The sequence below is a fragment of the Microtus pennsylvanicus genome, chromosome 1 (genome assembly GCF_037038515.1).
Source record: "Microtus pennsylvanicus isolate mMicPen1 chromosome 1, mMicPen1.hap1, whole genome shotgun sequence".
Classification (NCBI taxonomy): Eukaryota; Metazoa; Chordata; class Mammalia; order Rodentia; family Cricetidae; genus Microtus; species Microtus pennsylvanicus.
This window is the reverse complement of record NC_134579.1, coordinates 81,536,028-81,552,988: the sequence shown is the minus strand read 5'-3', so window position 1 is coordinate 81,552,988 and position 16,961 is coordinate 81,536,028. Positions and strand designations below refer to the sequence as shown.

Genomic DNA, 16,961 nt, shown 5'->3' with positions numbered 1-16,961 from the left:
ATTGTTCTAAAGTTTAATGTTAGGAGCTGGGTTTGGCACACATCTGTCATTGCAGCCCTTAGAAAGCAGAGACCAGAAGAAAGCAAGTCCCAGGTCAGCAGCTTGGACTGTATTTTTTTTTTTTTTTTTTTTGGTTTTTCGAGACAGGGTTTCTCTGTGGCTTTGGAGCCTGTCCTGGAACTAGCTCTTGTAGACCAGGCTGGTCTCGAACTCACAGAGATCCGCCTGCCTCTGCCTCCCGAGTGCTGAGATTAAAGGCGTGCGCCACCGTCGCCCGGTTTGGACTGTATTTTGAAAGGAAAAAGGAAAAAGAGGAACAGGCTGTAGCTCAGTTGGTAGAGCAATTCCCCAGAACGCAAATGCATGCACGAGGCCCTGGTTTCCATGCCCAGCACTCCACTCCGTGAGAATGATGACGTACAACTGCCAGCCCTACCCGTGGGAAGCAGAGGCAGCAGGATCAGAAGTTCAAGACTACCCTTGGCTAAACAGCTTGAGGACAGTTCATGCTACACCAGACTTTGCTTCAACACAGTAAAAATAAAAACAGGATAGCAAGATGGTTCCGCAAGCCCTCTGGCTTGCCACTAAGTCGATGACCTGAGTTCAACTGCTGAGTGGAAAGGGGGCACTAACTCCCTCAATTGTCCTCAGGCCTCCACATGGACGCTGTGACACACGTGTGCCCACACAGACACAATGGCATCACATACTGAGTTTCAGATTTTGTAGTGAGGTGCTGAAGAGATGGCTCACTCATTAAGAGAGAGGCTGTTCTTGCAGAGGACCCAGGTTCAATTCCCAGCACCTCCATGGCAGCTCCCAATCATCTGTGATTCCAGTTCCAGGGGATCTGGCGCCTTCTCCTAGCCGTTGTGGGCACTGTACATACATGGTGCACAGACATGCATGCAAGCAAAACACCCATACACACAAAATAAAAGTAAAGGTTAAAAAAATTAAGTGTTTTAGTGAAACAGATTCTTCAGGCATCTGCAAGTCAGGCTATGTTTCCTCCTTCTCGACTCAGCTCACTCCGCATCACCCCACAAGTCTGGGACCACAGGCACAGTAGCCACCCTGCAGCCAGGTATGAGCCTTCCGTGCAGAGAGGACCCTGTGCCACCACACCTGACCCCTTTGTCTCTTGACTGCTGGATCATGTGAACTTTTCTCCTGTGGGGATCTGGATTATAAATATTCCCCAGAAGTACACGTGTTGAGGGCTATGTCCCTGGCGGGTCAGTGTTCCGCAAGGAAGCCTGCTGAATGTAACTGGATCATGAGCCCTCTGGGCTCACCAGAAAACTGAGTGGCTGATGGATTCTCAGCCTAATGCACTACTGAGAGCAATGGAAACCTAGAAATCACCAATGAAGGACTAGGGTCACAGCTAATGGTAGTGTGTTAGTTAGGGCTGGGGATGTGTCTTCTGGGGAGCATTTGCCTAGCCTGATCAAAGCCCTGGGTTCTACTCTCAGAACTGGGGATAGGGGTGGGGAAGGTGCATGAAGAAAATCATCCAAGGCCTCGGTGCTGACTCAGTGTGCAAAGGGCTTGAGTTCAAGTCCCCAGCTCTCACGGACATGCCTGTAATGCCAGTACTGGGGATCAGAGACAGGAAGCTCTTGGGAGCTCACTGGCTAGTCAGTGTAGTCAACTGGCAAGCTGTGGGTTTAGTGAGAGACCCTGTCTCAAAAAATAAGCTGGAAAACAAGCTAGTTAGGAAGGTAGCCACTATAATCTGGGCTCCACATGTGCGTGCATGGGCCCGTGCACTTGTACATATATGCATATACTACCTTGTTGCATGAATAATAAAAACTCAAGAGACAGATATTGGGGTTCAAGATGGAGATCAGAAAATCAAAGCAGTCAAGCCACTGGAGAAATCTTAACCTCTGCCAAGGCTCAAACAAAGGGATAATCTTGCAGTGCTCTCCACCAACCTCAGACTCCACACTCCTGCGAGTTCCTGTCTCTTCCCCTTTATATTTCTCTCTCCACCCAGCCATATCACTCCTGTCTCCACCTCTCTAATGCTGGGATTAAAGGCATGGGATCCCTAGTATTGGGATTAAAGGTGCGAGCCACCACCACCTGGATCTGTTTTCTGGATCAATTTTGTATAGTCCAGGGTGGCCTCGAACTCATAGAGATTTGTCTGCCTCTATCTCCCAAATCCTGTGATTAAAGGTGTGTGTTACCACTGCCTGACCTCTTGTGGTTTAGCTTTGCCCTCTGATTTTCAGGCAAGCTTATTTATTAAAACAGAAATAATATACCACTATATACCCCACAACACAAAGAATCTTCCAGAAGCTGCCATATACCAATGACTTCTCAATCTTTCACAGACCATCAGTTTTCTCTCTGGTGACCATTATTGACTGTCACTTGTGTAGCTCGAGGCATCCTTCCCAACCTCCCAGTCCTCCTGGAAGGGATTATTGTGGATCCCATTTACAGATGGGAAGCTGAGACACAGAGATTAAGTCATCTACTACCAAGGTTACGTAACTGGTCCATGACCAAGCCAGAAATTAAACCAACCAAAATGAAATGCTTATCATAACTGAAGTTTATAATTATAATTATCTTGTCTTCAATTCCATCAAAGATCCCAAAGGACATAATATTACCCAAGTAAGCAGGAAGTGCATTGTTATTAACTTCCAAAACTCTAAAATTGACAGAGACATCTTGCTGCCTGTACAGTCACCCTGGATAGCAGACAGAGGGGACTCCCACATCAGCCCTTTACCTTACTCATCCTTGCAAGGTCTTTTTCTGAACCTGAGCTTGCTTTTTCAGCCCTTCTGATCAGCTAGCATGCTCTGGGAAAATCCTGCCTTCACCTCCTATGGGCGGGGGTTACAGATAAATTGCTATGCCTCTCTGGCTTTTATGTAGTTCATTCTATTAAATTTCATATTGAAAGAAAAGAAAAATGAAACAACTGCTCCCAACAAAACAAAATAAAGAAAACCAAACCACACCAGCAGACATCAAACCTCAAGTTAAGTGGTTTCATCACTGTGACAAAACATATATCAAACAATTTAATGGACAAAAGATTTATCCTCCGTTTCTACTTGGAAAGCATCATTACATCATGTGGAGGGTGTGGCGGAGCAGAGCAGTTTGAGACACAATAGTCAGGAAGCAGATAAAAAGGATTAGAGGCAGGGCTCAGGCACAATGCAGCCCCAAGAACGTGCCCTGCAACCTCTAAGCACTCTTCCTCCTTTTTTCTGTATTCATCGAAGACGAACCACTGAGTCATGGGATAAATCCGGACTAGCTGAACATAGAGGACAATGAGGAATACTGAGAACTCAGGAACAATCGCAGTGGGTTTTTGATCCTACTGCATGTACTGGCTTTGGGGGAGCCTAGGCAGTTTGGATGCTCACCTTAGGAGACCTGGATAGAGGTGGGCGGTCCTTGGGCTTCCCACAGGTCAGGGAACCCTGATTGCTCTTGGAGCAGATGAGGGAGGGTGACTTGATTGGGGGAGGGGGAGGGAAATGGGAGGCGGTTGAGGGGAGGAGGCAGAAATCCTTAATAAATAAATAAATAAATAAATAAATAAATAAATAAATAAATAAATAAAAGAACTTCCAGGATCTAACCATGGAAATGCTTTCTCAGACAAACCAGAGACTTGTATACTGTATTGTTTACAGTATTGTTTACTGACTTTTAAAAGATTTATTTATTTTTATGTGTGTCTTAGTTACTGTTTTATTGCTGTGATGAAACACCATGGTTGTGGCAACTTATAAAATAAACTTTAACTCAGAGAACAAATAGAACAAAGGGATCAAACAATAATAAAAGGAAAACAGTGAAAGTCTACAGAATTAAAAGAAAAGTCCTTTGGTTTCTTATTAGTCAGATGATGCAATTGTACTGTGATTTTCTTTCTTTCTTTCTTTCTTTTTTTTTTTAATTTGGTTTTTCGAGACAGGGTTTCCCTGTGGTTTTGGAGCCTGTCCTGGAACTAGCTCTTGTAGACCAGGCTGGTCTCGAACTCACAGAGATCCGCCTGCCTCTACCTCCCAAGTGCTGGGATTAAAGGCATGCGTCACCACCGCCCGGCTCTTTCTTTCTTTCTTTCTTTCTTTCTTTCTTTCTTTCTTTCTTTCTTTCTTTCTTTCTTTCTTTCTTTTTTTGGATTTTCGAGACAGGGTTTCTCCATAGCTTTTGGTTCCTATCCTGGAACTAGCTCTTGTAGACCAGGTTGGCCTTGAACTCACAGAGATCCGCCTGCCTCTGCCTCCCGAGTGCTGGGATTAAAGGCGTGCACCACGGCCACCCGGCCTGTGATTTTCTTTATATCCAGTTAAACATAAAATAGTAAGAAAAATATTGATCTGTAATGTTGAAATAGAAATATACTCCATATCTATTATTAAATGTAATAAAAGCCAAATAAATGCATATATTTGTGAAGATTATTATAGGAAGTTACTTTAAACAAACTCATCCATGTGGATAGTGAAATGTCTGGAAGAATACACAGCCAACTCTAAGAAAGTCTTCTCAAAGGAAAGAATCAGGGTTGCTGTAAAAAAAAAAAAAGGAACTTCAGTGCTTATTCTAGGTAATTCTTTACTATTTGACTTTTTTCACATTTAGGCAGAAGAATTTTTATTTTTTGTATTTAATTTTTATACTTTTTGTTTCACTAATGTGTGGAATTTACTTAACCTCTTAACTTCTTTAGTTGTCCTTGTTAGGTGATGGCTTGCTAACCCAGTTCTGTATACTCTACTGACGCTCTCAAGTCTGTTTCCCTGTCCCAGTGAAAACAGACAAGTTTCTGTGGCACACATGGAGCATTGCGCACTCTACATTAGTTACTCTTATTCTCATCACAGTAATTGTAATCTCTACATCCAAATATGTCCAGTCATTATAGCCATGAATGACTTTTCTCAATGTTGCTTTAGCATGTCCAGCTATTCTACCACTGCCTAATCACTTTTTTCTTTCTTTTTTCTTTTTTTTTATTTGATTTTTTTGTGCTATATATTTTTCTCTGCTCCCCTCTCTTCCCCTCCCCTTCCCTTCAATCCTCTCTCATGGTCCCCATGCTCCCTATTTACTCAGGAGGTCTTGTCTTTTTCTACTTCTCATGTAGATTAGATCTGTGTATATCTCTCTTAGGGTCCTCATTGTTGTCTAGGTTCTCTGGGATTGTGATTTGTAGGCTGGTTTTTCTTTGCTTTATGTTTAAAAACCACATATGAGTGAGCACATATGATAATTGTCTTTCTTGGTCTAGGTTACCTCACTCAATATGATGTTTACTAGATCCATCCGTTTGCCTGCAAATTTCAAGATGTCATTATTTTTTTCTGCTGTGTAGTACTCCACTGTGTAAATGTACCACGTTTTCCTTATCCATTCTTTAATCAAGGGACATTTAGGTTGTTTCCAGTTTCTGGCTATGACAAACAATGCTGCTATGAACATAGTTGAGCACATGTCCTTGTGTTACCATTGAGCATCCTTTGGATATATACCCCAAAGTGGTATTGCTGGATCTTGAGGAAGGAAAAGACATATTTAATTGGGGCTTGCTTACAGCTTCAGAGGGTTGGTTTATTATCACTCTGGCAGGGAGTGTGCCAACAGGCAGGCAAGTCTGGTGCTAAGAGTTTATATTCCTGACCTGTAGGCAGAGGGACACTGGGCCTAGAGTTAGCACCTCAGTGGCACACCTTCTCCAAAAGCCATAGCTCCTAATTCTTCTTAAATTAAAAGGTCCTTCAACTAGGGACCAAACATTCAATATGTGAGTCTCTGGAGGCATTCCCATTCAGACCACCCCAGTGTGTATGGGTGTTTTGCCTGCATGTATGTCTATGCACCACGAGTGCAGTGCCTGTGAGAACCAGGAGGCCTTGACTCCACTAGAGCTGGAGTTGTGGCCGTTAGTTGCTGTGTGGGAGGCGGGAATTGAACCCTGGTCCTTGGGAAGAGCAGTCCGTGCTCTAAACCACCGTGCCTTCTCTCCAGTCTTTCCCTCTTCTGACGTTCCTTCAAGTAGAATGCTCTGTGGCTTGGATGCTCAGCCTCTTCCATGGTATACACGCTTCTAGTTGAGTTGCTCTGCACTTACCTGATTGTGTCTCCACAGCATGTTGTTCAGCTTCAGTGAGTGGCTGTGGCAGGAGAAGTACTGGTTACCACCCAACAGCACATGGGCACAGCTGGAGGACCGAGATGGCCTGGTGTTCGCCCACCCTCACCACATGCTTGCTGCCTTGCCAGTGGCTTTGGTCCTGGTGGCTGTGCGTATCGTCTTTGAGAGGTGAGTGCCATGCTGTGGCTGGTGGAGCCCTGCATTTGCATGCATGCATGCATGTGTATGTGTGTATGTGTACTATGAGCATGCAGGTGCCCACAGGTCAGAAAATGGTGTCAGATTCCCCAGAGGTGGAGTTACACGTGGTTAGGAGCCACTTGGTTTGGGTGCTGGCATCTAAACTACATTCCTGGAAATACAGCAAGTGCTCTTAACTGCTGAACCACCTCTCTAGCCCCGTGAACATCTTGCTTTCCTGCCTCCACTTCGTAAGTGTTTCATGATAGGCATCTGCTACCACTCCCGATTCGTGCTCTGCAAGCATTCTGCCATCTCAGTCGCATCTCCAGACTTCTGCAATTCTCCTAAGCTTGTGTTTCAAGACAGAGCCCTTGGTCTGTCTCAGGAGGATCCCATTTTAGCGTCAAGCCCTAACCAGAAGTGCACTTGGTTTGTGGTTCCCACCATCAAGGGGTTTCTGAGCTCTCAGCCCCCTGAACACAGGCAGGATGTGAGTGATCTAAGGAGCATTTGCTGAAGTTATATTTTTAAATGTGTATATGTGTGCAGAAGTCGAGCACATACTCCTGTCACTATGTTACTGCCCCCCAGCAGGGTGACTAGCAAGCCCGGGTGATCTTTCTTTCTCTCAACCCACAACCCCCAGGCAGGCATATGGCCAATCCAGGTCATTGCATGGGTGTTGGGGATTTGAACTCATGTCCTCATGCTTGTGTGGTAAACATCTTTACTGAACTATCTCCCTAGTCCCTTCATATACTTTTGAAGGCACCTCTGCCATATACAACTCTAAGATGTCTGCATGTCTTAGCTCAATTCATGATGCCCATATATGAGAGGGAACTACTATTAGTCCTGCTTTACAAGGGAAGAAATGGAGACACCGAGTGCTTTAGTAACACGTCTAAGTAACATGTTCAGTAACATTTGTAGATCAGCTGGGTATGTAGGAATTGTGGGAAACCCAGTTTAGACAGGCCTTCAAAGAAGGTTGCTTTCCCATAGGAGCTGGGAAAAACAGGGATGGGAGATGTCTTAATTAGGGTTTCTATTGCAGTGACAAAACACCGTGACCATGGCAACTCTTATAAAGGAAAAGCATTTAATTTGAGTGGCTTACATTTTCAGAGGTTTATTCTGTTATCATCATGTGACATGGTGGCTTGCAGGGAGATGTGGTGCTGGAGAAGTAGCTGAGCGTCGTCCTATGTCTTGCAGGCAGCAAGAAGTGACTGAGACACTGGGTGTGGCTTGAGCATATATGAGACTTCCAAGCCCACCCCCTCATGACACTCTTCCTCCAACAAGGCCACACCTCTTAATGGACAGGAGAGTAGGGTGGTACTGTGCCCAGCTTCACCACTGGAGCCCAGATGGGTGTATTTTCACATTTAAGTGGTGATCTTAGGCTGGGCATGGTGGTACATGACTGTAATCCCTGCATTGGGAAGGCTGAGGCAGGAAGATTGCCAGTTTGAACATAGGCTGGCTGCATAGGGAGACTGTAGCAAGCAAGCAAGCAAGCAAGCAAGCAAGCAAGCAGACACGATATCATAGCTTGGACTTCCCCATGTGGGGTAAGTACTCAACAGAGACTGGTCTCCCACTCCACCACTGTGGTATCTAACAGGAGTTTTTCAGTAGATGGATCTAGGCCTCGGGTTCCTTTTTTTAAAAAATTATTTTATTTTATTGTTTAAAAAATACCAATCAAAATTCCCACTTCCTCGCCTCCTCCCACTTCCCTCCCACTCCCTCCACATACCCCCCTACCCCCTCCAATCTTAAGAGAGAGCAAGCCACCCTGCCCTGTGGAAGGTCCAAGGCCCTTCCCACTACATTCAGGCTGAACAAGGTATACATCCAAAGAGAATAGCATCCCAAAAAGCCAGTACATACAGTAGAGACAAATCCCAGTGCCATTGTCATTGGCCCCTCAGTCTGCCCCAACTGTCAACCACATTCAGAGGGACTAGTTTGCTTCTTTCTTTCTTTCTTTCTTTCTTTCTTTCTTTCTTTCTTTCTTTCTTTCTTTCTCTTTTTTTCCTTTTCCTTTCCCTCCCTCCCTCCCTCCCTCCCTCCCTCCCTCCCTCCCTCCCTCCCTTCCTTCCTTTTTGAGGGACTAGTTTCTTAAGTGAGGTTTAGATACTAGAACCCTAATGATGGCGTTCAATCTCCATTTGTGGTCTTGGGGCACCCTCTTGTGGGCAATGTGGGGACTGATTAGCCAGGTTCCTTCTCTGAAGTAGGGATTGTAGGACTTAACCGGTGATGCCCCTCCCTTGAGGAGCCTCATACAGGCAGACTAAGATGCAGAGGACTTTTGTTCTGGTTGAGGATGGGTGAAGGAACATGGGTTCCCTGTGAGTTAGCCTGAACATCCCTATCCTGAAGATGATGCTAGTCCCTTTTCCTAGGTTTGGTCTAGGGACTGTGGCTGAGTGTAGTGGTAGAAAATTTCCTTCCTGCGTGGGCATTTTGGCTGTGTGTTTCCAAACCCTCTGTTCAGTAGATTTGAACCATACATGCTGATGACGCTTGCCTGAGCCTCAGGTTCCCCCCATTTCCTCCTGCTATGGTCACACCCCATTCATTTGAGTTCTCCTGGGTTATGTCTCCCTTTGTACTCAGATTTGTGGCCTTGCCCCTGAGCCGGTGGATGGGTGTGCGGGATCAAATCAGGAGGCAGATGAAGCCCAACCCAGTGCTGGAGAAATACTTCCTCAGGATGGGGCAGAGACCCGTGGAGGTGAGCCCCAACATCCTCTTGACATGTATGTGGGGGTGTCCCTGGGATCTGGAAACAGAGTCCTTTTTAGTACTATTAGAGGTTGCACAGAGACCTTGAACTCACTCATAAGTGCCCCCTTCCTACATTCTACTTGAGTCCACAGATTCCCTGGTACCTGAGGCTCTACCCCTCATCTCCTGGATGCGAGGCTCCACCTCTCCCCGCTGTGCTAAGACTAGTAGACCAGTCATATCCTCCTCAGGCTCCCTGCAGCTTGGAACCACTTCTCTCCCAGTATGAGACCGCCCTTCCTAGTCTCAGTTCCCTAGGTCTTGAAGCCCTATCCCTCATGTCTTTTTTTTTTTTCTGGTTAATGTTTTTTTTTATGATTTATTTATGTATTTAAGATTTCTGCCTCCTCCCCGCCACCGCCTCCCATTTCCCTTTTCCTCCCCCATCAAGTCCCCCTCCCTCGTCAGCCCAAAGAGCAATCAGGGTTCCCTGCCCTGTGGGAAGTCCAAGGACCACTCACCTCATGTCTTTCTGAGATGTGAGGGCACACCCCTCATCTCCCTGAGCCATAAGGGTCTGCCCCCTTTTAAGCTTCCTGAGTTATGAAGTCCCACCCTTTTTGGTCTCCCTGGGACCTGGGGAAGCCTTTTAAAGATATCAAAGCTTGAATCTGCCCCTTCTTAGACTTCTTGGGACATGAGGCCCTGCCCCTTCAGGTCTTCCAGAGACTTGAAGATCCTATCCTCAGGTTCCCCAGGGTTGGAAGCTCTGGTACTCACAGCATTCCGGGATAATAAGCCCCTGCACCTCTAGGTTTTTTTTTGGGCCGTGAGGCCCTGATGATCCCAGACTTCTTGGGACTTAAGAAGCCCTGCTAGGCTTCCTGGGATATGAGTCCCCACATCTCTTAGTGTGGGGCATCTGCCATATGCTCACTCACCAAACAGATTCTGGGATCACAGTGAGAAGAGTAGGTTTCTTCCCTGTTCTGGAGAGAGACAAGGTGTCTGTTCCAGTGGTTGGAATGCTAGAAACTGTCCTGTGACTCTGCTTCCATTCCCATCCTTGGTGGGGCTACCCAGTTGGCTTGGTCTGGGCCAGGTTATCTAGGGGAAGGTGCAAGTGAAGTCTGTGTATCCTGGCTGGGGACAGAGTAGCTTTTTTGTTTGCTTTTGTTTTTTGAGACAGGGTTTCTCTGTGTAACTCTGGCTGTCCTCGAATTTGCTCTGTAGACCAGTCTGACCTTAAGCTCACAGTCCGCTGGGCTCTGGCTTTCAAGTGCTGGGGTTAAAGGCATACACCAACAGCCTGGCTGGCAGGTTAGCTTCTATAGAGTAGAGAACGAAATGCCTGCCTGGCGTAGTAGCCTAGTCTGCTTTCTGTTGCTGTGCTCAACATTGAATGCAAGTTGGAGAAGAAAAGGTTCATTCCGAATCACGCTTTCAAGTAATAGGCGATCACTGAGGAATGTGAGTGCAGGAAACTGAGGCAGGAATCGAAGCAGAGGCCATGGAGAAATACTACTTACTGGTTTGCTACCTCTGGCTTGTGCTCAGCCAGATTTCTTAACACAGCTCTCAGGTCCATCTGTCTAGGGGTGATAGCTCTCCCATCAGTCAATAATCAAGATAATTCACCAGTGACACGGCCATAAGCCAAACGATTCTGGGCAGTATTGAGACACCCTTTTCCAGTTGATTCTTGGTGGTGCCAGGTTGACAATAAAAATTAAGCAACAGGTAGGGTGAGACTCAACTCCCCAAGTGCTGCAGAAAAGCCTGCCTCTCATCCTCATAAATGTTCTTGTGCCGGGGATGAACCCAGGACTTTGTTCATGCTAGGCAAGCACCACAGAGCTGTATCCCCCATTCTCCAGTCTCATTCTTGATGCCAGGCTCCACCAGTGACTTGTGTGTTGTATAAGCAGGACCAGTGTTCTGGAGGTCTCTCCACCCATACAACCTCTCTTTCCTCTCACTATAGTGGATATGGCTCTGTGGGAAAGATGAGCTTCCAGAGGGGGGTGGGGTGGGAATCAAAGCGGGACCCATGCATCTGGGGACAACAGTAGGAAACCAGTACTAGGCCACTGTGACCCTTCTCCCTCATTATCCTCTGCTCAGACCCAGATGGTCCTCCTGGCTGCCCAATGTGGTCTCACACTGCGGCAGACTCAACGCTGGTTCAGGAGACGTCGGAACCTGGAACGTCCTTGCCTGTCCAAGAAATTCTGTGAAGCTAGGTAATTATGGAGTGCAGGGGAGGTAGCCTTTTTGAATGATAAGGCCCCACGCCTAGCCTTCCTTGGTGATGAGGTCCCATCCCTCCAAATCTGTCTGGATAATGAAGCCCTGCCACTCCTAGACTGTGGGTGATGAGGCTTCACCCCTCCCTAGCCTCCTCGTCACTTGAGGTCCTTCCCTTCCCAGACTTCCTGAGATGTGAGGCCCCACCCTTTTTCAGTCTCCCTGTCAGATGAAGCTCCACCTCTGGGGCCTGGACACTGCTCTTTTGGCAGCTGCCTCACTAGCTTCCTCCCCCTCTGCAGCTGGAGGTTTGTCTTCTATCTGTGTTCCTTCGTGGGTGGCATCTCTGTCCTCTACCATGTGAGTAAACCTGAGGGTCACCTATCCCACAACCACAAGCTTACTGAAGACCTCCTTGCGCTGGGAGCTGACCATCTGCAGTGAATAAATCTGCTGGGGGAGGAGTGGGAGGCAGAACTGGAACAAGCAGGAGAGAGCAGGGCTGAGCTATGGTGGGGAGAGCATGCTGCCCTACTTTCCTTTTCTGTTGCTGTGATAGAATTTTCTGAGAAGCAGCTGAAGGGAGAAAGGATTTATTTTAGCTCATGGTTCGACGTCCCAGTCCACCATAGCAGGGGAAGTAGCTTGAGGGAGTCACTTACATCCCTAGTCAGGAACAGACATTAGGGAATGCATATATGTTAGTGTTCAGCTCACTATTTTTCATTCAGCCCAAGGCTTGCTTTATGAAATAGTGCTGTCCACATTCAGGATGGGTCTTCCCATCTCAGTTAACCCAAATAGGAAAAATGTCTCATGTAGACATATGCACAGACCAACCTTATCGAGGTAATCCCTCATTGAGACCACCTTCCTGGGTGATTCTCAGTTGTGTCAAGTTGACAGTCAAAACTAACACTCAGCCGCTGTGGGCAGACAGACAGTGGATTTGAGGACCATGTGAGCTACACAGTGAGCCCCTTGCTTGAAAAGCATAAAAGCAGGGCAGAGTGGAATCGTTACATGGAAGGCTGTGGAAGTCCTGGTTGTGGAGGGTTCAGATCCAGGGTAGAAGGCTGGCTTTTGCCTTTAGAGAGCTTAAGATCCTTTGTTCATTCATAGGAGCCATGGTTGTGGACACTGGCATTGTGCTGGGAAAATTACCCACAGCAGGTGAGTCAAGTGAACTGTGGAGAAACTCAGTTCTGTGGTCACAGGCAAGAGAGACCCCACCCCACTCCCTGCCTGTATGATGAGGCTCCGCTCCATTAGCTCCTGTATGATGAGGCTCCGCCCCACTCCCTGCCTGTATGATGAGGCTCCGCCCCATCAGCTCCTGTATGATGAGGCTCAGCCCCACTCCCTGCCTATATGGTGAGGCTTCACCCCACTAGCTCCTGTATGGTAAGGCTCCGCCCCACTAGCTGCCTGTATGATGAGGCCCCGCCCTTTTTGTTGCTTGGATGATGAGGCTCCTCCCCTGGGGGAATCTTCATCTGGGTCCCTTCCAGGGAGGCACCGCCACACATCACAATTAATCTTTCCTCACCCTGCTATAGACCCTGAATCTGGCCCTGTACTGGTGGTATCTTCTGGAGCTGGGCTTCTACATTTCACTGCTAATCACTCTGCCCTTTGACATTAAACGCAAGGTGAGTTATGAGTAACACGTCAAACTGGATGTGTGGGCGCCATGGTGGCGATGCGCTCTAATCTCTGGGGAGAGGCTGAAGTGGGATGAATTGGCCTCAGCGTTGCACTATGAGGTGCTCTTGCTTCCTGGCAGAAGGTATGGGATCCAGACGCCTTATACATCTCCTGAAAAGGCTTGCTTCCAGGCATGGGGCTCTCCAGCCACAGAGGCTTGTCCCAGTGGTGACCCATTGTCTTCTGCAGGACTTCAAGGAGCAGGTGGTGCACCACTTTGTGACCGTGGGGCTGATAGCTTTCTCCTACAGCTCCAACTTGCTGCGCATTGGCTCCGTGGTGCTGCTGCTGCATGATTGCTCCGACTACCTGCTGGAGGTAGGTTCACCTCTCCACTTGCCCTGCCAACCCTGCTGTTTTCCTGGCCATGGAGAGGAGGCCCTGCCACAACTGGGCTATCTGATAGACCCTGTCTCTCCTAATCTGCCAGGGTGATGATGCCTTAATCCCTCAATCTCTCTGGGAGAAGAAACCTCACTTTTCCTTCTTTAGTGTCCCAGCAACGTAAGGCCCATTTCCTCTTGGTCTCTCTGGGACAGGAAGTCCTTATCCCTGTCTGACTCATTTGGATGTGAGACCCTGCCTTTTCCAGCCTTTCAGGAACTGAGGCACCATGCTCCAGTCTCCCTGGAGATGAAATACTCTGTGTCTTATCCCTGTCTTATCACTCTTTTTTTTTTTTGGTCCTTCCTACATAGTTCTGGAGATACAACCTTAGCTCAATCACTTGCTCCCCCCATAGCTTCTTGTCCCCAAGTAAAGGATTCCCCTTGTCTGATCCACCACTTTGCATGGATTCTTGGTCCTAAACCTATTTCTCTTTGCTGCTCTCCCCAGGCTTGTAAGATGTTCAACTATTCCCACTTTCGGCGAGTGTGCAACGCTCTCTTCATCATCTTCTCCTTAGTCTTCTTCTACACTCGCCTCATATTCTTCCCCACCCAGTGAGTCCTGAGGGACAGGGAGATGGGAGGGTGTGCTCAGGATCCATGAAGGCCTCACCCTTGGTGCTCTACTTCAGGGAACTGGAGGTGTTGGCTGAAGTATTTCCAGGAGGCAGGAAATGGTGTGCCTGGCCCAGAGCACAGCATATGCAAAGGCCCAGAGTCAGAGAAACAGAAACTGAGTACAGTACTAATAGAGTGCACTCCCAAGACAGGAAGAGAGAGGAGGAGGCTGTCTGAGTGCCTGGTTACTAAAATTGTCTAGTAAACATTTGTTTTGATATTTGTTGAGTCTCTGAACTGTGTTAGGGAGTGAAGAAATATCAGAGAGAGCAATGCAAGTGTCTGCCCTGGAGCTAACTGATATGGATGAGGAAAAGGATAGACAGGCAAGCAACAGACCACAAGGCACAAGGGACTGATAGCACTGAAGAGAAAATGAAACTAGGAACTGTGAAGGAAGCAGGTTTGCAGGTAGTTGGCCCTGGATTAGTCCCTCTTCAGGGGTGTTTCACTGATAGCTGTTGTGTATAGAGAATGAATGGGGCTCAAGAACCATACTGATCATAGAGGAAGAGAGAGCAACATATGTAAAGACTCCGAGACTTGAGTGTGTTCCAGTCTTGGAAGAACAGAAATGAGTTTGGAACAGAGAGAAGGATAAGGTGCATGCAGGTAGGTGGCCAGGGGAAGTAATGAAGGATTCTATGGGATGTTATCTGAAGGGAGGTGGGAGCCATGGAGGACTGAGGCAGATGTGGGAAGCTGGGGCAGATAAACCAGAGCAGGTGAGAAGAGATGACCAGAAGGGGACACCATCAAAACTAGGAGAAACTTCCGGAGGCATCAGGACCCTAGCTGCTCCGTGCTGGTTTTGAGGGTCTTATGCTCCTTGGTAGACATGGAGGCAGATGGCCTGTCAGCTTGGGCTGTCTGGAAGGGTGGGTGTGTAAATGCAGGAGTTGCCAGCCTGTGGCAGGCATTTGTAGCAGGGAGCTGGGCAGTGTCATCTGGGGCAAAAGTATCGATACAACCCAACTCCTAGAGCTCTCTTGTTTTTGTTGGAGAGAGATGGAGAAGTTCCGAGAGCTGAAGACTGGACCAGTAGTGAAGTTCAGTGATAAAGGTCTTGTTCAGTGCCCCTTACGTACAGGGTTGGGTGGAGAGAAGGAGTCAGAGGGATGAGAGAGAAGGAAGGGGAAAAGAAAGAAAGTAAATGGAGAAGATGGATAATAAAATGGAGCAAAAAGTGAAAATGAAAAGAGGAGAGGAAGATGAAAAAAGATGGAAGGAAAGACTAAAGAAGGGAGTGGAAGTTGGTGAAGAAGATGGAGGAGGAGTGCGGAGGAGGGAGATGAGTGTGGAGGAGGGAGAGGTAAGTATGGAGGAGGGAGGAAGGAGAGAAGGAGGAAGGGAGAGAGTGCAGAGGAAGAGGAGGCAGAAGCAGCAGCAGAGGAGAGGGGGGATAGGCATTTGGTCTTCTAGAAGGCATAAGAGCATTGGGGAAAAGAAAAGAAGTAGCTAGGGACAAAGATTAATCAAGGGGATGTGGTTGGATTTTTCTTTCTTGCATATGAAATAGCATCAGGGTTAGTTTTGATGATAGAGGATATGTGTAGGACACGAGAGCTGTGACCTTGCAGAGTCGGTATAGTGGGTTCAGGAACATTGTCTCTGACTGATGAGTATGTAAGTCTCAGGTTGATGTAAAGAGTTACACTGTATCTAAGGACAGATGGGTAATAATAAAGGGTTGCCTGGGAGGGCCAGTGGTACACTTGTTACTGCCTTGTAGTTATGGTAGAGAAAGGTCAGTTGATACACTTATATGCTTCACTGACTTAGCATAAGCAGGTCAAGGGAGATACCATCTCAGGAGTGGGCACTAGGGAGGCTCAGGAGCACAGATGATCCACGCAAGTTCCCAGAATGGGGAGCTATACAGGCTGGTGAAACTCCTTGCTTCCTGCTTTAGGGTCCTCTATTCCACTCTGTTTGACTCCATCAAGAACAAGAGTCCCTTCTTCGGCTACTATTACTTTAATGTGCTCCTGGTGATGCTGCAGATCCTTCATGTGTACTGGTTCTGTCTTATCCTGCGCATGATCTTCAGTTTCCTGTGGAAGGGTCAGGTATGGAGGCCTAACGGGGTCGGATCCCAATGCCCCTCCTTGTCTCAGTGCTCCTCACTATGTTCTGAGCTCTGGCCTCGTCTGTTTTCGCAGATGGCAAAGGACATTCGTAGTGATGCAGAAGAATCAGACTCCAGTGATGACGGGGCAGTTCCTGAAAGTCCTCAAATGAAGAACGGGGTGACTCGAGGGTCTGGCCCAGCCATCGCCAATGGCCCACGGAGCCGGGCAGCTGGGCGTCTGGCCAATGGGCACACCCAGTCCACATAGACAACCTAGGACTGACATTGAGGGTTGCCCTCCAGCATTGTGGATGGATATCCAGATGCTGGGCTGGTGACCCTGGGAGACAGGGAGGTCCTCCTCAAGGTAGGAAGAGGACCGGTGATCTGTTTCCAGCACTTCCCTTTTTATCTCGTCTCCCTTTATCCCTTTGAGCAACTGGACAGAGCCTGGGGGAGCAGTGGACTCTGCATTTGGTCAGAGCCACCCTCAGGTTGTAGCCTGGGGGCTGTGGGGAGCCTTGGCTCATAGGACCAATAAAACTTCAACAGAGATGAAGTCTCTGCCTGAGAGTTTTGGTTCCCTTCACAGTTTTTCCTCTCCATTCCTCTGTTGACAGGATTCCTCACTGCCGCATCAAGATCTATGTCTATTCCCACACATATAGTATCATGGCCTGAAGATACTCCCCATCCCCCGGTCAGTGCCTTCACCATGTTCTCCTCCAGAGTAGCTCTCCAAGGACATTGTTATTAGCTGATAGGCACTGGCTACAGGAAAGATGTTATTAAGCTTAGATGCAGCTTCTCTGTCTGAAGCTATACAGTATTCCTCATCCAAGTCAGA

The 16,961-nt window shown here is 47.6% G+C and overlaps 1 protein-coding gene across 7 annotated transcripts in view; it reads left to right on the top strand.

Moving 5' to 3' along the window:
* Positions 1–16,673, top strand: part of Cers4 (ceramide synthase 4) — a 34,651-nt gene extending 17,978 nt beyond the window's left edge. For all 7 annotated transcript variants that reach the window (XM_075970946.1, XM_075970929.1, XM_075970951.1 and 4 more), the window contains exons 2-11: positions 6,152–6,325; positions 8,972–9,089; positions 11,207–11,325; positions 11,632–11,689; positions 12,452–12,502; positions 12,889–12,981; positions 13,226–13,354; positions 13,874–13,980; positions 15,956–16,112; positions 16,206–16,673. In XM_075970946.1, coding sequence (XP_075827061.1) covers positions 6,153–6,325; positions 8,972–9,089; positions 11,207–11,325; positions 11,632–11,689; positions 12,452–12,502; positions 12,889–12,981; positions 13,226–13,354; positions 13,874–13,980; positions 15,956–16,112; positions 16,206–16,382 — 1,182 coding nt within the window. In that variant the 5' untranslated portion in view covers position 6,152 and the 3' untranslated portion in view covers positions 16,383–16,673. The remainder of the gene's footprint in view (positions 1–6,151; positions 6,326–8,971; positions 9,090–11,206; positions 11,326–11,631; positions 11,690–12,451; positions 12,503–12,888; positions 12,982–13,225; positions 13,355–13,873; positions 13,981–15,955; positions 16,113–16,205) is intronic.
* The last annotated feature ends 288 nt before the right edge of the window (positions 16,674–16,961 follow it).